Genomic DNA, 16,140 nt, shown 5'->3' with positions numbered 1-16,140 from the left:
AGCAAGACATTTGTTCTTTATTTCAGTTTCACATGGGTATATCTCTCTATAAAGTGCCATTGTAGTGTACAAAACAGAAACTTCAACAAAGCCAAAACAGACCAAAATGCCTTTTCCATAGCACACTGACGTAAATACACACGAGTTGACCTTTAATCATGTCTCATTTCAGGCACAGCATGATGGCGGCACCACACAGGGGTGTGTGGAGGGACACAAGAGACACAAAGGGAAATAAATGATAACACTTGTACTAAAACACAACATTAGGGATCACACAGGCCACATTTGTTAATGCGGTCTAACGTCAAATACAATTGAACAATTTGTTTCAGCTTATTTAGCTGCCTGGAAAAACTTATCTTGGAAATTATGTGGCCAAACTAAAAACAAATACATTTGTCTGGATATAAATTCTGACTTTGACAAAGCAGTTTTGTACATGTCACTGTCAAACAGCTTTGTAATTCTGGAAATTCTAGTTAGCATTAAGTAACTCAGAACTAGTCATAAAAGAAGTCACAATAACTAATTAATTAGTTATTATATTATAATTAATTATAATTAAGGACAACATGGAATCATGGAACATAAGAACTGCCTGGTAATATTGTATATCTTCTCAGACAAAACATAAGCATATATTTGCTTGATATATGTTCTTTCATCTGATTTTGCTTTTTGCAGTGTGCATCATAAAGCATTGTTGTTGTTTCAGAGCAAGTACAACAATGTATACACATGGATATGCACAATTACATTGCTGTTTGAAATGATTTCAAGAAAGCAACGACAATCACTCGGTAGCCAAGTGAGTTGAACAGGACAAAATGATGCAAGATCTTGCAATGGTGTGAACAAGTTATTTCCTTTTCTTATTTTCCATGTATTCTCACACTTGCAATGTATAGCTTCACTGAAAAATAGATGGAACAGATGCTGAAGGAAAACAAGCACTCAAGAAAATAGCTGCATCTGTTAGGCTGCACCAATAGTGTTTGAAAAGTGTTTTTTCTCATGTAGACAAAGAGTCCAGCCAGCAAAATATAGCAGGAAAATTCACACCACCAGAGGCATCAGTATAGATTTAGTCATGTCATAGGGACTGAAGAAGGTCATTTCAAAATGTTTGAGAAGCCCACAAATTATACACACAGTTTTGTTGACCCTCATAGCAACAGAAATATCTGCCAAGTGCACAGGAGAGAGCTCAGGACCGGCAGCGGTGCTGGATGTTAGACACAGGTTAGCAGTAAGCCATGAATTCAGTGGATGCTCAATTTGAGCTAAAGGAAATGAAGCTCCTCGAGAACCAAGCAGAGTTGCCCAGTTTAGTTAGTTACTGAGCTGAAAAATGGAGGGCTGACAGGAGTGGGGCTGGGAACCTCAGGCAGGCAGCCTGAGGACAGGACTGAGCTGGTGTAGGAGACCTTGGGTGGATAGCCTGGGGGTAGGACAGGTGAATGGAACGGCACAGGAGGTCTGTCAACAGACTGGCAGTGAAGGTGGAATGGCTTGGAAGGTCTGGCAGGTGGCCGAGGACGAAGGTGGAACCCCTCTGGAGGTCTGGCAGGAGTCAACGAAGGGGTGGGCTGGAGGCCAGCTGCAAAGGCGGAGCACCTCTGGAGGCCGATGGCGAAGGCAGAGCCCCTTTGGAGGCTGGGCTGGAGGCCAGCTGTGAAGGTGGAACCACTCTGAAGGCCAGTGGTGAAGGTGGAACGCCCCTGAAGGATGGGCTGGAGACCAGTGGCGAATATGGAACTCCTCTGGAGGAGTTGGTGGCTAGGGGAAACCCCCCTGGTGGTCAGAGCAAAGGCCGAACTTCTCAGGAGGATGGGCAGACGGCTGGCAAAGGCGGAATACTTCTAGGGGCTGGGCTGGAGGCTGCTGCAAAGCCGTGTATGCTGGAATGGAGACCCCTGGAACTCACCAAGGCTGGACTCAGGCAGGAAGCTTGTCAACTCGGAAACAGAACAGGGGTGGAGGCAAGTAAGCTGTTGGCTAGCAAACTCTTGGGCTAGTGCTGGGCGGAGGCTAGCACGCCAATGCCCAGCGACACAGGGGCTGGTGCTGGCAGGAGGCTAGCTGACTCAGGGAATGGAGATGGCAGAGGGCTAGCAGGTCTCCAGACCTCCAGTGTAGCATTCAGACATTCCCGCACAGGGATCGCCAACAGGAGGAGGTGGACGGGTTGGCTGAGACTGGACTGAAGGTGGCCCTGGAACCACCCACTGGGCCCGGACCACCGCTAGCTGTTGGAGTCTTGTAGCTAACACATCCAGTGCTAGCTCCCAAGCTACTGCTGATTGTCTGGCTGCAGCAGCTACAGACACCATCAGGTCCTCATGGACGATGTCCTCAATCCTCTCAAAGTGACTCTATGATGAGGTGGAACTTGCTGGGTCCATGACAGGCCAGATTTACTCTAACGGGTTGGTTTAGGACCCAAATGCAGTACCGCCAGTACAGAGATTGCTTTTATAGATTTTAATTTCAAACTTGGCAGAGACAGATAAGCAGCAACACTGTTTAAAGCACAGTTAGAAGTAATGTCTTCTATATGCTTGGTGCTCCAAAACACCAAATTTCTGAGTCCCTTTAAGTGTTTAGTGAAGCACACACCAAACAAGCACAGGCAGATGAAAACCAGGTGCAAGGCAAAACTCGTGGTCAGAGACAGAAGACTGATGTGTTTACTCAAACAGGTGATTTCTGATGTGGCAACTTGATACACAAGCACTTGTTAAAATAATGCCACCAACAAGCCTTAGAATAATATGTTTTTTGATCAGTTTAATTATCCTTTTTAGCATACAACTACTTTAAGAAATACTTCACTCCTGAAAAGATGATCTTTTCATAAAACTGGGCTGTCTATTCTGTTGAAAGACGCAATGCGGTAACAGAATCTTGATTCACGAGATCAGCACTGCCTGGTTTGGCAGTTTGATCTGAGTTTTGTGTTGTGAGCTGCCCCACTCTTGATCTGACCTCTACAGTATACTCTTTGTGTTCATGGAAACAGGTATACAAAAACGTGGAAGTAAAATCTGCAGTTTGAACAACACCATCCATGAGTCGTCCAGTGTTTTTGTGTGCTCTGGGTTCAGACAACCCAGAGAAAGCATGTTCATTTTCCATCTACTCCCCAAGTTGTAATGACACAAAGCTGGTTGAAAATCTTTCAAGTTTCCCATGAGGAGTGTTTCAAACTGCTGACACAAAATCCATTCAATGACGACAGCTTTCAAAATCCACAAGCTGTTTTCTCACTCTCCATCTCCACATGTTTACTATAGAAAACTGTTACATACAGTATATATTAAAAACCAAACATAACACAACTTACTGTAAATTTGACTGAAATAAGCTACATTCTGCTTCATCTACATCTAAATATTAATATAAAAAGCAACATTACATAAACTGTTGTGTACACTGAATGCCTATTTTAATTTCTTGAATAAGACAAATTTTCTTTTTCTTATTTTTTTGCCATATAAACAACAAAAGTGCATGTTAATGCACATGGTGGATTCAGGTGATCCATTGATATTTGTTAACAGCTGTAGTAATTAACATTCATAAATTCAGATTTCATAATATTCTTCTTTATACTATAAGGCAGAAACATCTATGCCTGAAGCCAATTGTGTTCAGTGAAGCAGGAACTGAAAACAAGCATTTTGAAGCCTTGTCCACTCTGTTTGATTGTTTTTAAAGATCGTTATTGGCTTTCAACCCTTTTCAGACATGCCATTTTTCTTTGCTTTTTATCTCCCCATGCTGTGGCACTGCATCATGAGAGTTAATGCCATTACATTGCCATTAATTACACAATACACTCTTTGGGTGCAGAAATGTTTAATTTCAAGCTTTGTGGCCAATATTTTACATATTAAGCGAATGATATGAACACTGCTCACCTCAGTAATCTCATTCTACACTGGGAGAGTACTGAACAGACAGACAGGTCTGGAATCCTTGTTTTTCATCTTTGATAAGAAACAAATGTTGAATTACACGGACATGAATGGTTGAGTATTTCTGAGAGGCAGACAACAGACCTGAACTGAATTAGTTCCAGATTTTGGACATGGCTGCTTCTGGCCTGCTCTGCATGATTTGGTGGCTGCTGCTCTCCTGCTGGTAACAGTCACAAAACCTTACTCGAAATAGCAACAGAAACCCTGTCCTGATCTAATTTTCAGCCCTTGTTCTATTACTGGCACAAGTATCAGCAGCCATTAAGCTTTTTAGCTTTGGTAATTTTCTATTTTTGGAGGCACTGAGACTTGTGGTGTCCACAGGCATCATCTGATTTGACTAATGTGATGGCAAGCAGACAGAAGCTCACTAAAGCAACAGCAGGAACATGTGTCCATTTCTAAACTATTTTAGTTATTTTAACTACTTCCATTTTTACCCCTCAGTCTCTCTGTGCTTGTAAAATTCCAATTGAATTGAATAAACTTCATTGGCATGAACAAAATTAGGTCCAATATTTCCAAAGTAGGTTGCACAAGTTTACACTGTACATACAGGTGCTACTTTATTAGGTCATAGTTTAAACAGCCAATAACTTCTACCATAAAGGTTAGAATGATCAGTTAGGTATATATATTGTCTGCTGCATTTTCCAAGAATAAACTCAGTTCAGTTTCATGTTTTGCTCTGCTGGTTTTCATCTTAGGCTGAATTTCTCTGACAGATTTAACTATTCGTCCACTTCTTTCAAGTCCAGTTAAATTTTGCTTTGAACTGTATGTGTGGAGTTCTTGGTGTTTGTTTGCTTTTGCTGATTTATCCTCTGTATTTCTACAGGATGCAGTGTAGCAGGAAGTGTCCTCTTTACCTCTTTTTTAGGCACAACTTTCTGTTTCTTGTGCGTTGCCAGATTTGTTCATTGCATTTAGTTCACATGTTCTGAATTTTTTGGTTGCTTGCAGGGCACAGATAATCTGCCTGCATGTACTGTGTATGTTATTACTTTCACTTACATTCTGCCTCTTTATGATCCCGCTCTGCCTTTTGCAGTTGTGTCGTCACTTCTCCAACTCATCCATCTATTCTCCCTTTTTCTTCATTAACTGTCTGTCAATATCATGTCGGTTTATATCAGGCTGGTCATTTCTATCTTTCTCTGTGCCTTCACATTCCTATCTTCTACCAACCAACGTTTCACCTTTCTTTTCTGTCAGCACTTCTAATCACTCCCCAACAAACACACACCCTACCTCTCCCTCCCTCCCTCTCTCCCTCTTTCTCTCTCTCTCCCTCTCTCTCTCTCTCTCGCTCTCTCTATCTCACGGCTCTGGGATCCAGATCATTGCTGTAGTCTTCTGTTGAAGTACGTGTGGCAAAATTTTGTGTACATCAAAGGATGATCATTTACTGAAATGGAAACCAGGGGCAAATCAGAAAAAAGGATTTTTCCTGTGGCTGACAGACTGTGGTTGAAGGAAAATCGGAGCATGCAGACGTGGACAGAAAATGGTCCAGTGGATATATAGTTTTCTGTTTCATGACTTCTTTGGTACAAAGTCACTTGCAAGTTTCAAAGGATCAGACAATAACCTTCACTCTTTGGCTTTTTCACTTCTGTCTTTGCAAGAGATCCTGTAGATGTCTTTTTAAGAAAGAAAACGGAGACGGAGCGATATGCAGAGAGAAAGAGGAGTGAGTAAAGTGGAAAACATGGGAAGCACCTTGTGAGCTGGCAAATGGCTGCACATGGAGAGCAGCCAGACCTGTACAGAGGAGGAGGCAGGTGCTGCCCTTCCATCTTGACTGTGTGTTATAGAATTACCTGCAAACCACAGGGCAAGTGTGTATGTTTCAGGATTTTAGATTAGACATAATTTTTCTCTGATCATCTGTTTTTTTTTCCCTATGGTTGACTAATCTCAACTAACTGAGCATATGACGTCTCTGAAAATATCGCAGACTGGCAGACTGGTGGTCTTTTTATTATGGGCTTTTCTCAAACACGAGACTGTTGCTTTGGTGTGTTGTGTGTCTGTTTGAATTGTTCCGTTTCCATCATGTGCCATATGGGTGTTTCACCTTCATGGGGTCTGGTGAAAGGAGGTTCCTCCCAAGCCCCTGGTCTTATTGTCCTCTGTCAGACTGCCTGGATCGGGTGGCTGATTCTGGGATGTATCGCTGCACCCCTGCAAGGAAGGTTATTGAACCCTTTGAGTGTCACCAGACCGCAGGTGGTAGCAGCACCATATGCTCACCCTGAGCAGCATCACCTGTGTGTGATAAGGCACCGCTTCTCTCCACCTATCTCCATATACAGGTCTCCTGCATCACTCAAGGGTGGTCATGGTGAGTGGTATTCAGTCTTCTGCTCCCATTACTAATAAGCCAAGTGTCTGTGTTCCAGTACTTTCAACCTGCAGTTTCCTATAAAACACATAGAGAGAATTTATAGCAAAGGAAAAATCACTCTTATCTTGCTTTTGCCAGCTTTCCTTTTTCCTCATGTGTGATTACTGTTTCAATCTTAAATGCGTCTAAATGAACAGGCTTCTTCACAGCTATTATGTCATTGGTAGCAAAATAGCTGTATAGTATACCACCAGGGAACTGGAGGGGTGGTGAGGTAGATGAGTAGTCAGAAGGTCTCAGCAGAAGCTAAGGATAGAGAATTGAATGTAATATTGGAATTGCTCCGTTACATCTATAAATTAGTCAAAACATAGTGTCAACTCTCCACTGAGGTGTGATCAATGCTAATTACAGAGTGAGGTTGACGCAAATTTACATGAAGCAATTACTCCTCTATCACAAGGTAATCTCCAGAGTGGAAATAGTATGACAGCATGTATATTTTTTGTATGTTTTCTTAGTTACCCTAATAAGCACCACCAATAAAATACACACAAAAGTACAGCAGACATGATGTTCACTGTGATGAATTGATCCACCAAAGTTTTAAATCTTTGTATAACCCCCTTTTCCAAAAAAAGTTGGGATGCTGTGTAAAACAACCATAAAGCATATTGTGACAATTTGCTTTATGGCTGACTATAGCAGCATAACTAGGGGCTGGTACAAGGCAAGCCTGAGCCAGCCCTAACTGTAAGCTTTATCTAAGAAGGAAGTTTTAAGCCTGCTCTTAAAGGTAAATACTAAGCTAAAGGCTCTGGGTCTTATTCTGCTTTTAGAGACTTTAGGAACCACCAGTAAGCCTGTAATCAAGGAACATGGTGTTCTGGTAAAGTAAAAGGGTACTATGAGCTCTAGAAGATAAGATCGTGTCTGGCCACCTTGAGGTTTTTTAGGTAAGGAGAAGGATTTCAAATTGTATTCGCAATACAGGGAGCAAATGCAGGGAGACTCGTATGGGAGAAATATGATCTCTTTTCCTAGTTTTTGTGAGAACATGAGCTGCAGTATTCCGTATTAGCCGGAGAGTCTGGCCATGTATCGGGGCAGCCTGATCAGAATCAGAATTAGAATCGGGATTAATAGTAAGGAATAAAGTGATAGTAAGGAATTGCAATAATCCAGCTGGGAAGTAATAAATGCATTGAATGTTTTCTCTACACTGTTTTGAGACAGGATGTGCCTGATTTTAAAATGTTCAGGGCTGAATAAAGCAGTCCTTCAAATCTGTTGTATGTGGGAATTAAAGGATATATCCTGATCAAAGAAAGCTCCCAGATTCCTCATGGTGGTGCTGGAGGCTGGCACAATGACTTCCAGATGATCTTATCTTTAAATGCTGAGTCTCTAAGGTGACTAGGGCCAAGTACTATAACGTCAGTTTTGTCAAAATTTAGTAGTAGAAAGTTGCAGGTCAGCCAGGTCATAAAATTTCTGCCTAACGTCTGCCTGGCAATGAGTTGCGTTTCCTGATAATATTGCCTTAACGGAACAGGGAGGTTAGAGATAGGTCTATGGATCAAGAGTAAGCTTTTTGAGAAGATGTGTGACCACTACTTTATAGGACTGTGGTACATAGCCTGTTGATAATGACATGTTAATCATATGTAGTAAAGAAGCGCCAAATTAGGGTAACATTTCTTTAAGCAGCCTAGTTGAAATGAGGTCTAAGATACAGGTTCATGATTTCGATGAAGAAATCATTGAAGTCAGTTGGTGAGGGTGGAAGGAAAGCAGTCCAAATATACTGTATATCAGGTTTAACAGATGTTTCTAAGGTTCCTATGTTGTAAATTAACCGAAATGTTTAATTTACACATGTGGCTGAGTATATCAGGAGGTTGGTGGCCTGTTTCCTTTACATACACATATACATTTACTTATCTGTTAATTTATTTATTCAAAGGCTGTTTGATTCCAGATCCCTTTTTAACAACTATCAATATAACACTGTCCGCGCTACGATGTGACACCAAGGTGTACAAGTTCACGACCCCCATAAACGTGGAGTGTAATAAGGTTAATAAGGCAGGGAGGCACCAGCTGTGCCATGGATAACACTATGTCAGCCCTGTGTGGAAAGAAAAGGCAGGGTGAGAATACCCTCCCTCTGCATAACACTGCCTGCAGAAAAGTGGAACATTCATTAGATACTGTAATAGTCACTATGTAGCCTAATAATCTAAGAGATGATGTCGACCACTATCATCCCTCCAAGGAGGGCCATGGACCATAAGGCCCTCAGGGATTGTGTCTGGACGCCTGTGGAGGGTCCACTTCCAATGTATTGCAAGCTTGTGTGAAAAACAATGTCTGTCTCTCACAGCCAGTGAGACCGACTAGTTTTGACAGATCCACCTGTTGTGACTGCCCTCTGTGATGAACAAATAGCTGCTGTGTCTGCCTGATGTTTGCTGTGTGCAAAACATACTGAGGCAAAGCGTGCACTGGGAAGATACGGTGAGACTCTTCCTCTGCCTCATTTCTGTGAAGTGGGAATTAATTCTGCATAGGATCGAGTTTGTTAGGACTTTCGGTGTACAGAAGGGATTTGGCTGTAATGTTGTGTTCCAGTTCTCTTTAATAGAGAAGCAGAACGGTAAGGCTGCGCTTAGGTTGCTCCCTCTCATCACTGCTGTCAGAACTAGGAGGAGCACTGATTTAAGCAGGATTTCTAGTCTTTTGTAGAGATAATTTTCCAGGAGCTTTCCAGGACATTTTCAGTGACGATCTAACTGGTATGACAGACAGGGATCACGCTATACATGAACATGTTCCTCTCTGTGAAAGTTTAAAAGAGAACATGAGCATAAGTTCAGTATACGGAATCAACAACATGATAATCAACATACTCCTGTTTGCTAAAAGGAAATGAATAAATGTATAACAAATAAAATAAAACAATAAAAATGTGACTTAATACAAAAATAAAACAATAAGAATTACATTTGTTATAAAAAAAAAATCCAAAAGACAACAATAACCATGGTAAGATAGACAGAATTGGTTACAGAATTGATTTGACTAAAGATGAAAACATCAACAACCAGTTAGCCAAGTACTGTATGTCATAAAAGGCTTCTGCCTCACAGAATCTGTCATTAATAGCAAATGTCATCATCTGTAAGTTCAAGAACCTCGAGGTATCCCTGATGAAGTGCTTAATTGTCGTGGGGAAGACATGCTATCAGTTTAACAGGATTCATTTACTTGCTAGAGGAGTATTCTCTCTCACCCAACCGGCCGAAGCAGATGGCCGCCCACCCAGAGCCTGGTTCTGCTCGAGGTTTCTGCCTCCTAAAAGGAAGTTTTTCCTCGCCACTGTCACCAAGTGCTTGCTCATGAGGGAACTGTTGGGTCATACATTTTGAGTGGCTGTTTGGAAGAGGGTTAAATTGATAAGCTGTACACTTGTGACAGCATAGATGACCACTCGCCTTCTGTGAAATTTATCTTTCAACCTTATTTAAAGAGGGAGCCTCTGTTGGGATTTGGTCGGAGCAGGCTTGGTAGTTGTTAAATATCACTTCCATGAGGCTGTTCTCAGCAGACAGATCACAAGCAAAGACCATGGCATTTCATATCTCATGGAGCTATAGCAAAGTTCAAGCTCCATGCAAAGTTTAAATTATGTTGATTATAATTTTTACCAACATAAATTACACTATTTTGCTTTAATAATTATTAATACCACTACATAATACAATGAAGTGGCCAGGTTGGGAACTCATGGGTTTATGTGTATTTCTCCGTCTTGCATTAAAGGTTGCTTGAAATATGACCAATGCATTTTGACTGTAGCTGAAGTTATACCTTAGAAACAACCACAGTCCCCTGGATTCCTAGTGTGCTTCTGTTACCGGTGTAGATGAATAATAAGATAAATGTCTCATTGTCAGAAAAAACAAACAAACAAATTTGGGCACACTGGCTTGCCTTTGACTTAAAAAAAATGTTTGTCCATGTCACCTGGAAAGTGTGACACTGATGCATTGACATGATACCATGTTCAGAGATCACTCAGAAGTACATGTTAGTCTACTATTTTATGTGATTTTCTTTTATCATTGAAAAAAATGCTGTTGAAAGAATTATTTTGTAGTTCTGAATTGCTTTTTTGTGTTTTTGAATTGCCTTGTGAGCCATATGCAGCCCGGCAGCCAGAGGTTCCCCACCCCTGGTGAACATGATGGCCACATTACCTGTACATGACATCATCAACTTGACCAGCAGCACTAATAGCCAGTATATTGCCCTCCACTCAGTGTACATTTAGAGTCAGGATGTGGTTGTTGTTGTAATTTAGAGATAGGCTTATTGTTCATACTTCCTCCTCCTGCTCTGTTTAGCTGGGACAACATACATCTTTGGCAAAGGAGGAGGCCTCATTACATTCAAGTGGCCAGCCAATGAGAGACCCAGTACCAGAACCGACAGACTGACCGTCGGCTTCAGCACTTCCCTGAAAGATGGCATCCTGGTCAGGATTGACAGCGCGCCCGGTCTGGGTGACTACCTCATGCTGCACATAGTAAGTTCTCACATACATTCTGCACATTTATGTTTTTGCTGTCTTTTTTTTTTTTTTCTAACTACTCTACATTTACAGTTGATGCACCTGATGCTGAGACAGTCAGTGTGTTTCACTGTCAGCCATTCTGAAGTGTAGCAAAGAGAAGTGGTCAAGTAACCAAAAGTGGAAGGAGAGAAACACGTAGCTAAGCAGTGTCTGGACCTGATGAGGATTCTAACCAGAATTTAACCACAGTTCTGCCACAACATAAAACTGAAACTTAAAGAAATATTAACTTTGAACCTGAGGAAAAATAAAGTTTCAGTATATCCGTTTGCAGAAATGTGCCATGCCAACCTTTATTCTGGCAATTGGGTTGCCACTTCAGGGGATGTGCTACCTTCACAGTTCCCACAAAACCAAAATTTGGTTACCATTTCCTGGGCTTTTTTCCCAGCAATGTCAACCTCTCAGTGGTGCTTAATACAGTAAATTAAATCTCCACTGTAAATAAATAATACGTTTTGGGTCAAGAAACCACCATCTGTTACATGGGTAATATCATAAAACTGCACAAAAATGACAGTTAAATAAACCACAACGTTCTCAATAGACACATTACAAGCCCTATTGTACAAACAGTATTGTTAACAGGAATAGTAAAACTTAACAAACTGCTCCGTCCAGCATGGCATGATGGGAAATGTGGACTGTCGCTGTAGCATCAACTTTCAGCAAACTTGGTGCAAAAGATGTGTGCGTGCTTGTGTCTGTGGCTCTATACAGCACACTCTGTTCCACCAAGGTTGCAAAATGTAGGCAAATATATTTAGTCAGTGCCTTCTAATTAGGCATCAACCCCATGTTTACATGTGTGGTCCAAACAATAGACTTGTACAAGGTTACGCCCAAAGACATGGCTGAAACGTGAGCCTGCATGGAGCCAGTGCATGCAGCTGCAGAGATTTTTTAAAAAATGAAGTCAAAACTGCAGTTGCTTGAATTGCAACTTGAGGCTGGTTCCAAAACCAAAAATCTCCAGAGACCCGAACATTAAAATGCCCAATTTAACAGCAGAAATAAAGATGTTTACAGCTTAGTACAAAAAATGGTTTTGGTCTCTTGCTATTTTCCCTGTTCATGACAACTGTACAGAGGGCAAATTTTTGTAGAACTCACTTATTTAAATTATATTAAGGCTTAAAGTTATGCACAACTGTGGGCCTGGGCACTGAGTGACAGCTAGCCACTAGGTCTTGAGCAGTCAGGAGTCAGGTAGTACCAAGATGGCGGTGCTGTCACTGAGCCTTCACAATGGCTCCTCAAAAATCTATGGGTGACGTTACAAAGACTAAATCTATACAGTCAGTTTGGAAAAATATGTTTAAGCTTCTCAGCAAAATTCCTGTCAAAACCAATCATAAGATAATAGATCAATCATAGATAGAGACCAGTTTATGCCAAGGCTATAGTAGCAATAGCGTTATTAACACAAACAATAGTATAACTGTGATATATAACCAAATATAATGCTAGTCATACTGTTATTTTATTGAAAGTAATGCAAAAATAGTGGAATCAGCAACACACTACCCCACAAAGAAAGTAATGTGGTAAAGAGACATAATGCAGATTGAAAGTCAACTTGGATGCAGTTACGGAAATTGCTGTCTACCCGGCCTGCAGCCAAGGCCAAACAGAGGGCAGCAATTAGAGCTGGGTGTGGAGAACATTTGGGGAAACCTTAACAATCATTGGTGGACAAAACAACATCAGTGTACTTCATAGAGATACAGTCAGTATACCAGTTTGTCACTAAATAAGACAATGTCTTACATTTAATGTAGTGAAAAGCTTCAGCATTCACAAAAACTAAACCTGGTCACATTCTGAGTTTAAATGCTGCATTTATCACTACAGTCTCAATTTTTTACATATTTAAAAACTTCTACAATTTTTATGTCCAGAGTTTGGGAGCACCAGGACCCGCCCTTTTCAGTTAATTGGTTTTGAATATTTTTAAAAAATAGATAGAGAGATGGAATAGTTATGATGTTGTCATAGCCCATAGGTTAGAGTGAAAGTGAAACTTTGTTCAAATGTATTGTGAGTCTTGCTGCAAAGTATTGAATTTTCAAGAACTGGTGAGTTTTTTTTATCATTTAGCAGCTTCTTCCACAATGGATAACTGTCAATTACATATATTTTTTAAATTAGCTTTTATAAAAAAAAAAAAAAAAAGGAGCCATCAAGCGCCCAGGGAGCATATTGGGGGGGTTAAGTGCCCAGGTTGAGTTTTTGTGAATGTTGGAGCTTTTCACTAGGGCACATCAAGCAGCTGATGGAGGGGGACAGAATACTCCACCACACCCACATTTTTCTGCCGGTCCGGTGGGGGCATCGAACCGGCGAACTTCCGACCACAAGCCCATGTGGCCTAGAGAACAAAGTGTTTCCATGGGAGGAAACCTGACAGTCAACATGTCCATCTCTACGACATTACAGCTGATCTATATTTACAATCACAGAAATGTTGCTGTGTGAACAGCAGTAGTAGTATTATCAAGTAGTATTTTCAATAATTACTGAACAATTATTACTCCACAACAAAAAGATCCAAGCAAACCAATGTTCCCTTGTTTATAATGAATAATTGTGTTTACTCATTTCAGCAACAAGGCAAAATTGGAGTGACCTTCAACATTGGCACAGTGGACATCAGTGTGGAGGAGAGCAGTACCCCAGTGAATGATGGGAAGTATCATGTTGTCCGCTTTACCAGAAATGGTGGCAATGCTACGCTGCAGGTGGATAACTGGTCCATCAATGAACACTTCCCAACAGGTACGACAACCAATTATTCCATTAAATATACAACTAATCATCTTTAGTTTACATATTTACTGTACCAACATGTGGGCAATCATAATTCTTCTTTTGAGCTATTAAGAGACTAAAATATATAGTAAAAGTATGCCACTAAAATCAACTATTTGAAGGGTTATTGTGAACTTTGTGGACCTGTGTTGGTCTCGTGCAGGAACTGTAGCATCCAGCCTTTGGCACAGCTCTCCTTGAATTTGGTGGTCAAAGCCAACTTGTAGACTAGTGATCTGAACTTAATTGACACAGAAATCGAGGTGTTTGTGGATGAGGTAAAGGTTAGAAAGCACATTACCAATTTACGTAGCCCTCAAGCAGTACCGGGGCATCCACCATGTAGCATTATGCACAAGTGTCACCAGAGTGTTTATATGTTTACAGCGATCAGACTGCTTCACACCTCGCCACAATGATTGCAATATTCAGTTGTGTTATCCAGGCTGGGATTTCATTTGAAATTGGAAGTTTGATAGGTGATAGGTAGGTCATTTATGAGAGTCTTGTTACGGTGAACTGCCCTGCATTATGATTTGCACCATATATCTGGACAGCAGACTTTCCCTTAAAAGCTTCTGACTGGATCTGGTTCTGATTAAGTCTGACTGTCTTATTTCTAAGTAAAAACTCTTTCACTTTAGCTGTGGATTCTAAGTTTAAGAAGAGGTCAGGTTCCCTTCAGGAAAAAACCCAGAGTCTGAAATAAATGTCAGAGTCCAGGGAAGAGTTGGGTCCAGAGAACCTTAATCTCTTTACAGATCACAAAGCCAGAGTATGCTCTGCAGAACAGACTGATTTTCCTTGTTGCAACATCATCTTTTATACTACAACTGGGGGCATATGCACATAGTTATGCCGCGTCCCCATTCTCAATTTTTTTTTTACCTTCTTTGGCCTGGTGTATACTGGAATCTGATGACTCCCAAAACACCCCCAGTGCATTAGCTGTCTTGCCTTAATTGGTTCTACTGGTGTCTCATAATTATGTGACACAAAAGTAATACAACAATTATGGAGCATATACGTGTAACGCCCTAATGATCAACCAGTGATCCTATTGTGCAAGCAGATGCTAATGCAGCGTTAATGACCAACCAGTGGTCCTAATTTGCAACTAAGCAAATGTGATGATAAAAATACATGGTCAAACCTAATACAAGTACATGTGAGTAACACCTTCATGACAACACAAGGTGGGTAACTTAATGATGTCATTAGTATGCTATAAACATATTATTGTGACTGGTTTGCTATCACAATGCATTTGTCATCTTTATGTGATCTGTACTTGTTGTAACACTGCTGTGAATAACGGGCAACGGCAGGTGACCTAATCTAATCAACTGCTCATGCATGCGGATAGGACATCAGAGAGCAGGCATATAGTCACTTTCTAAACTACCTTTTGTCAATAATTAAGTAAAAGTATATGAATCGACTGCATCATAAGTATAGTTCACATATCTGTAGGATCAAACCATTTAATAGCTCATAATTTTGCACTTTCCATTGCCATTGATTGGTATGTATATGTTTGACACAAAGGTGAAAAGGTGGTTGCATAATAGGATAGTCTGGCGAGTTGACTTAAGTGTTACCATACCGTTCATATGTGTCTGATCTGTTAATTGGGAGGGGTCTGAAAGGCAATTCCTTTAGTATTTGCTGAAGGTTGGCATTGTTTGCTCTTTGGTTTTTAGGCTTTTTATGTCTGCACCTGTGTCTGTACTTTTTGAGCAATTATTTGTCTGGCATTACAAAATTGCCTTCAGAACATCATTATCACGGCCAGCATTACATAGTGATGGGTCATACTGACTCACAACATCATCGTCTGGTGGTGGGCTCCTTTGTGTAAGACCAAAGAGTACTGGACCTGGATAGAGAAGTTCCCCACTACTTTGGTAGCTCGGTTCATCATTACTCTTATGAGGGGGAAAACACAGCATGTGGTTACTAGGGTTAGCAGCAATATTGTGCCAAGGACCATTCCTATCATGGACAGAATTTTTGACCAAAATAGTTGTGCTAGCCATTTCCATATTCCATATTTTCTCCAACCAGTGTGGCCTGGTGTTCCAATTGGATTTTTTTTGACGTGTTGATCTCTAAACGACTTTAGTTGGTTTACTAGTTTATTTTCGGTACATTTGTTTTGTTTGGTTACCATCCTCCTCTATGCTCATAGGAATTACTGTACAATCATTTATGGCGAACTGGAAAAAGCGGTTTTACATTGCCATTAATGAGATGGCATGGAGCTGCCTCTCAATGCCTTCCATGGCCCTTATGGTCCAATTCCAGAAACGTTGTTGATTGTACCATGAATGATTGACCCATCTACTGTTGCA

The 16,140-nt window shown here is 40.9% G+C and overlaps 1 protein-coding gene across 11 annotated transcripts in view; it reads left to right on the top strand.

Moving 5' to 3' along the window:
• The window catches only part of nrxn3a (neurexin 3a), a 207,503-nt gene that overhangs the window by 168,964 nt on the left and 22,399 nt on the right, over window positions 1-16,140 (top strand). For all 11 annotated transcript variants that reach the window (XM_041954646.1, XM_041954643.1, XM_041954642.1 and 8 more), the window contains 2 exons: window positions 10,746-10,927; window positions 13,582-13,753. In XM_041954646.1, the coding sequence (XP_041810580.1) occupies window positions 10,746-10,927; window positions 13,582-13,753 (354 nt within the window). The remainder of the gene's footprint in view (window positions 1-10,745; window positions 10,928-13,581; window positions 13,754-16,140) is intronic.

Source organism: Chelmon rostratus, chromosome 15 (assembly GCF_017976325.1).
Source record: "Chelmon rostratus isolate fCheRos1 chromosome 15, fCheRos1.pri, whole genome shotgun sequence".
Classification (NCBI taxonomy): Eukaryota; Metazoa; Chordata; class Actinopteri; order Chaetodontiformes; family Chaetodontidae; genus Chelmon; species Chelmon rostratus.
Note: the sequence above shows the minus strand (reverse complement) of the source record. Positions and strands in the feature narration are given on the sequence as shown.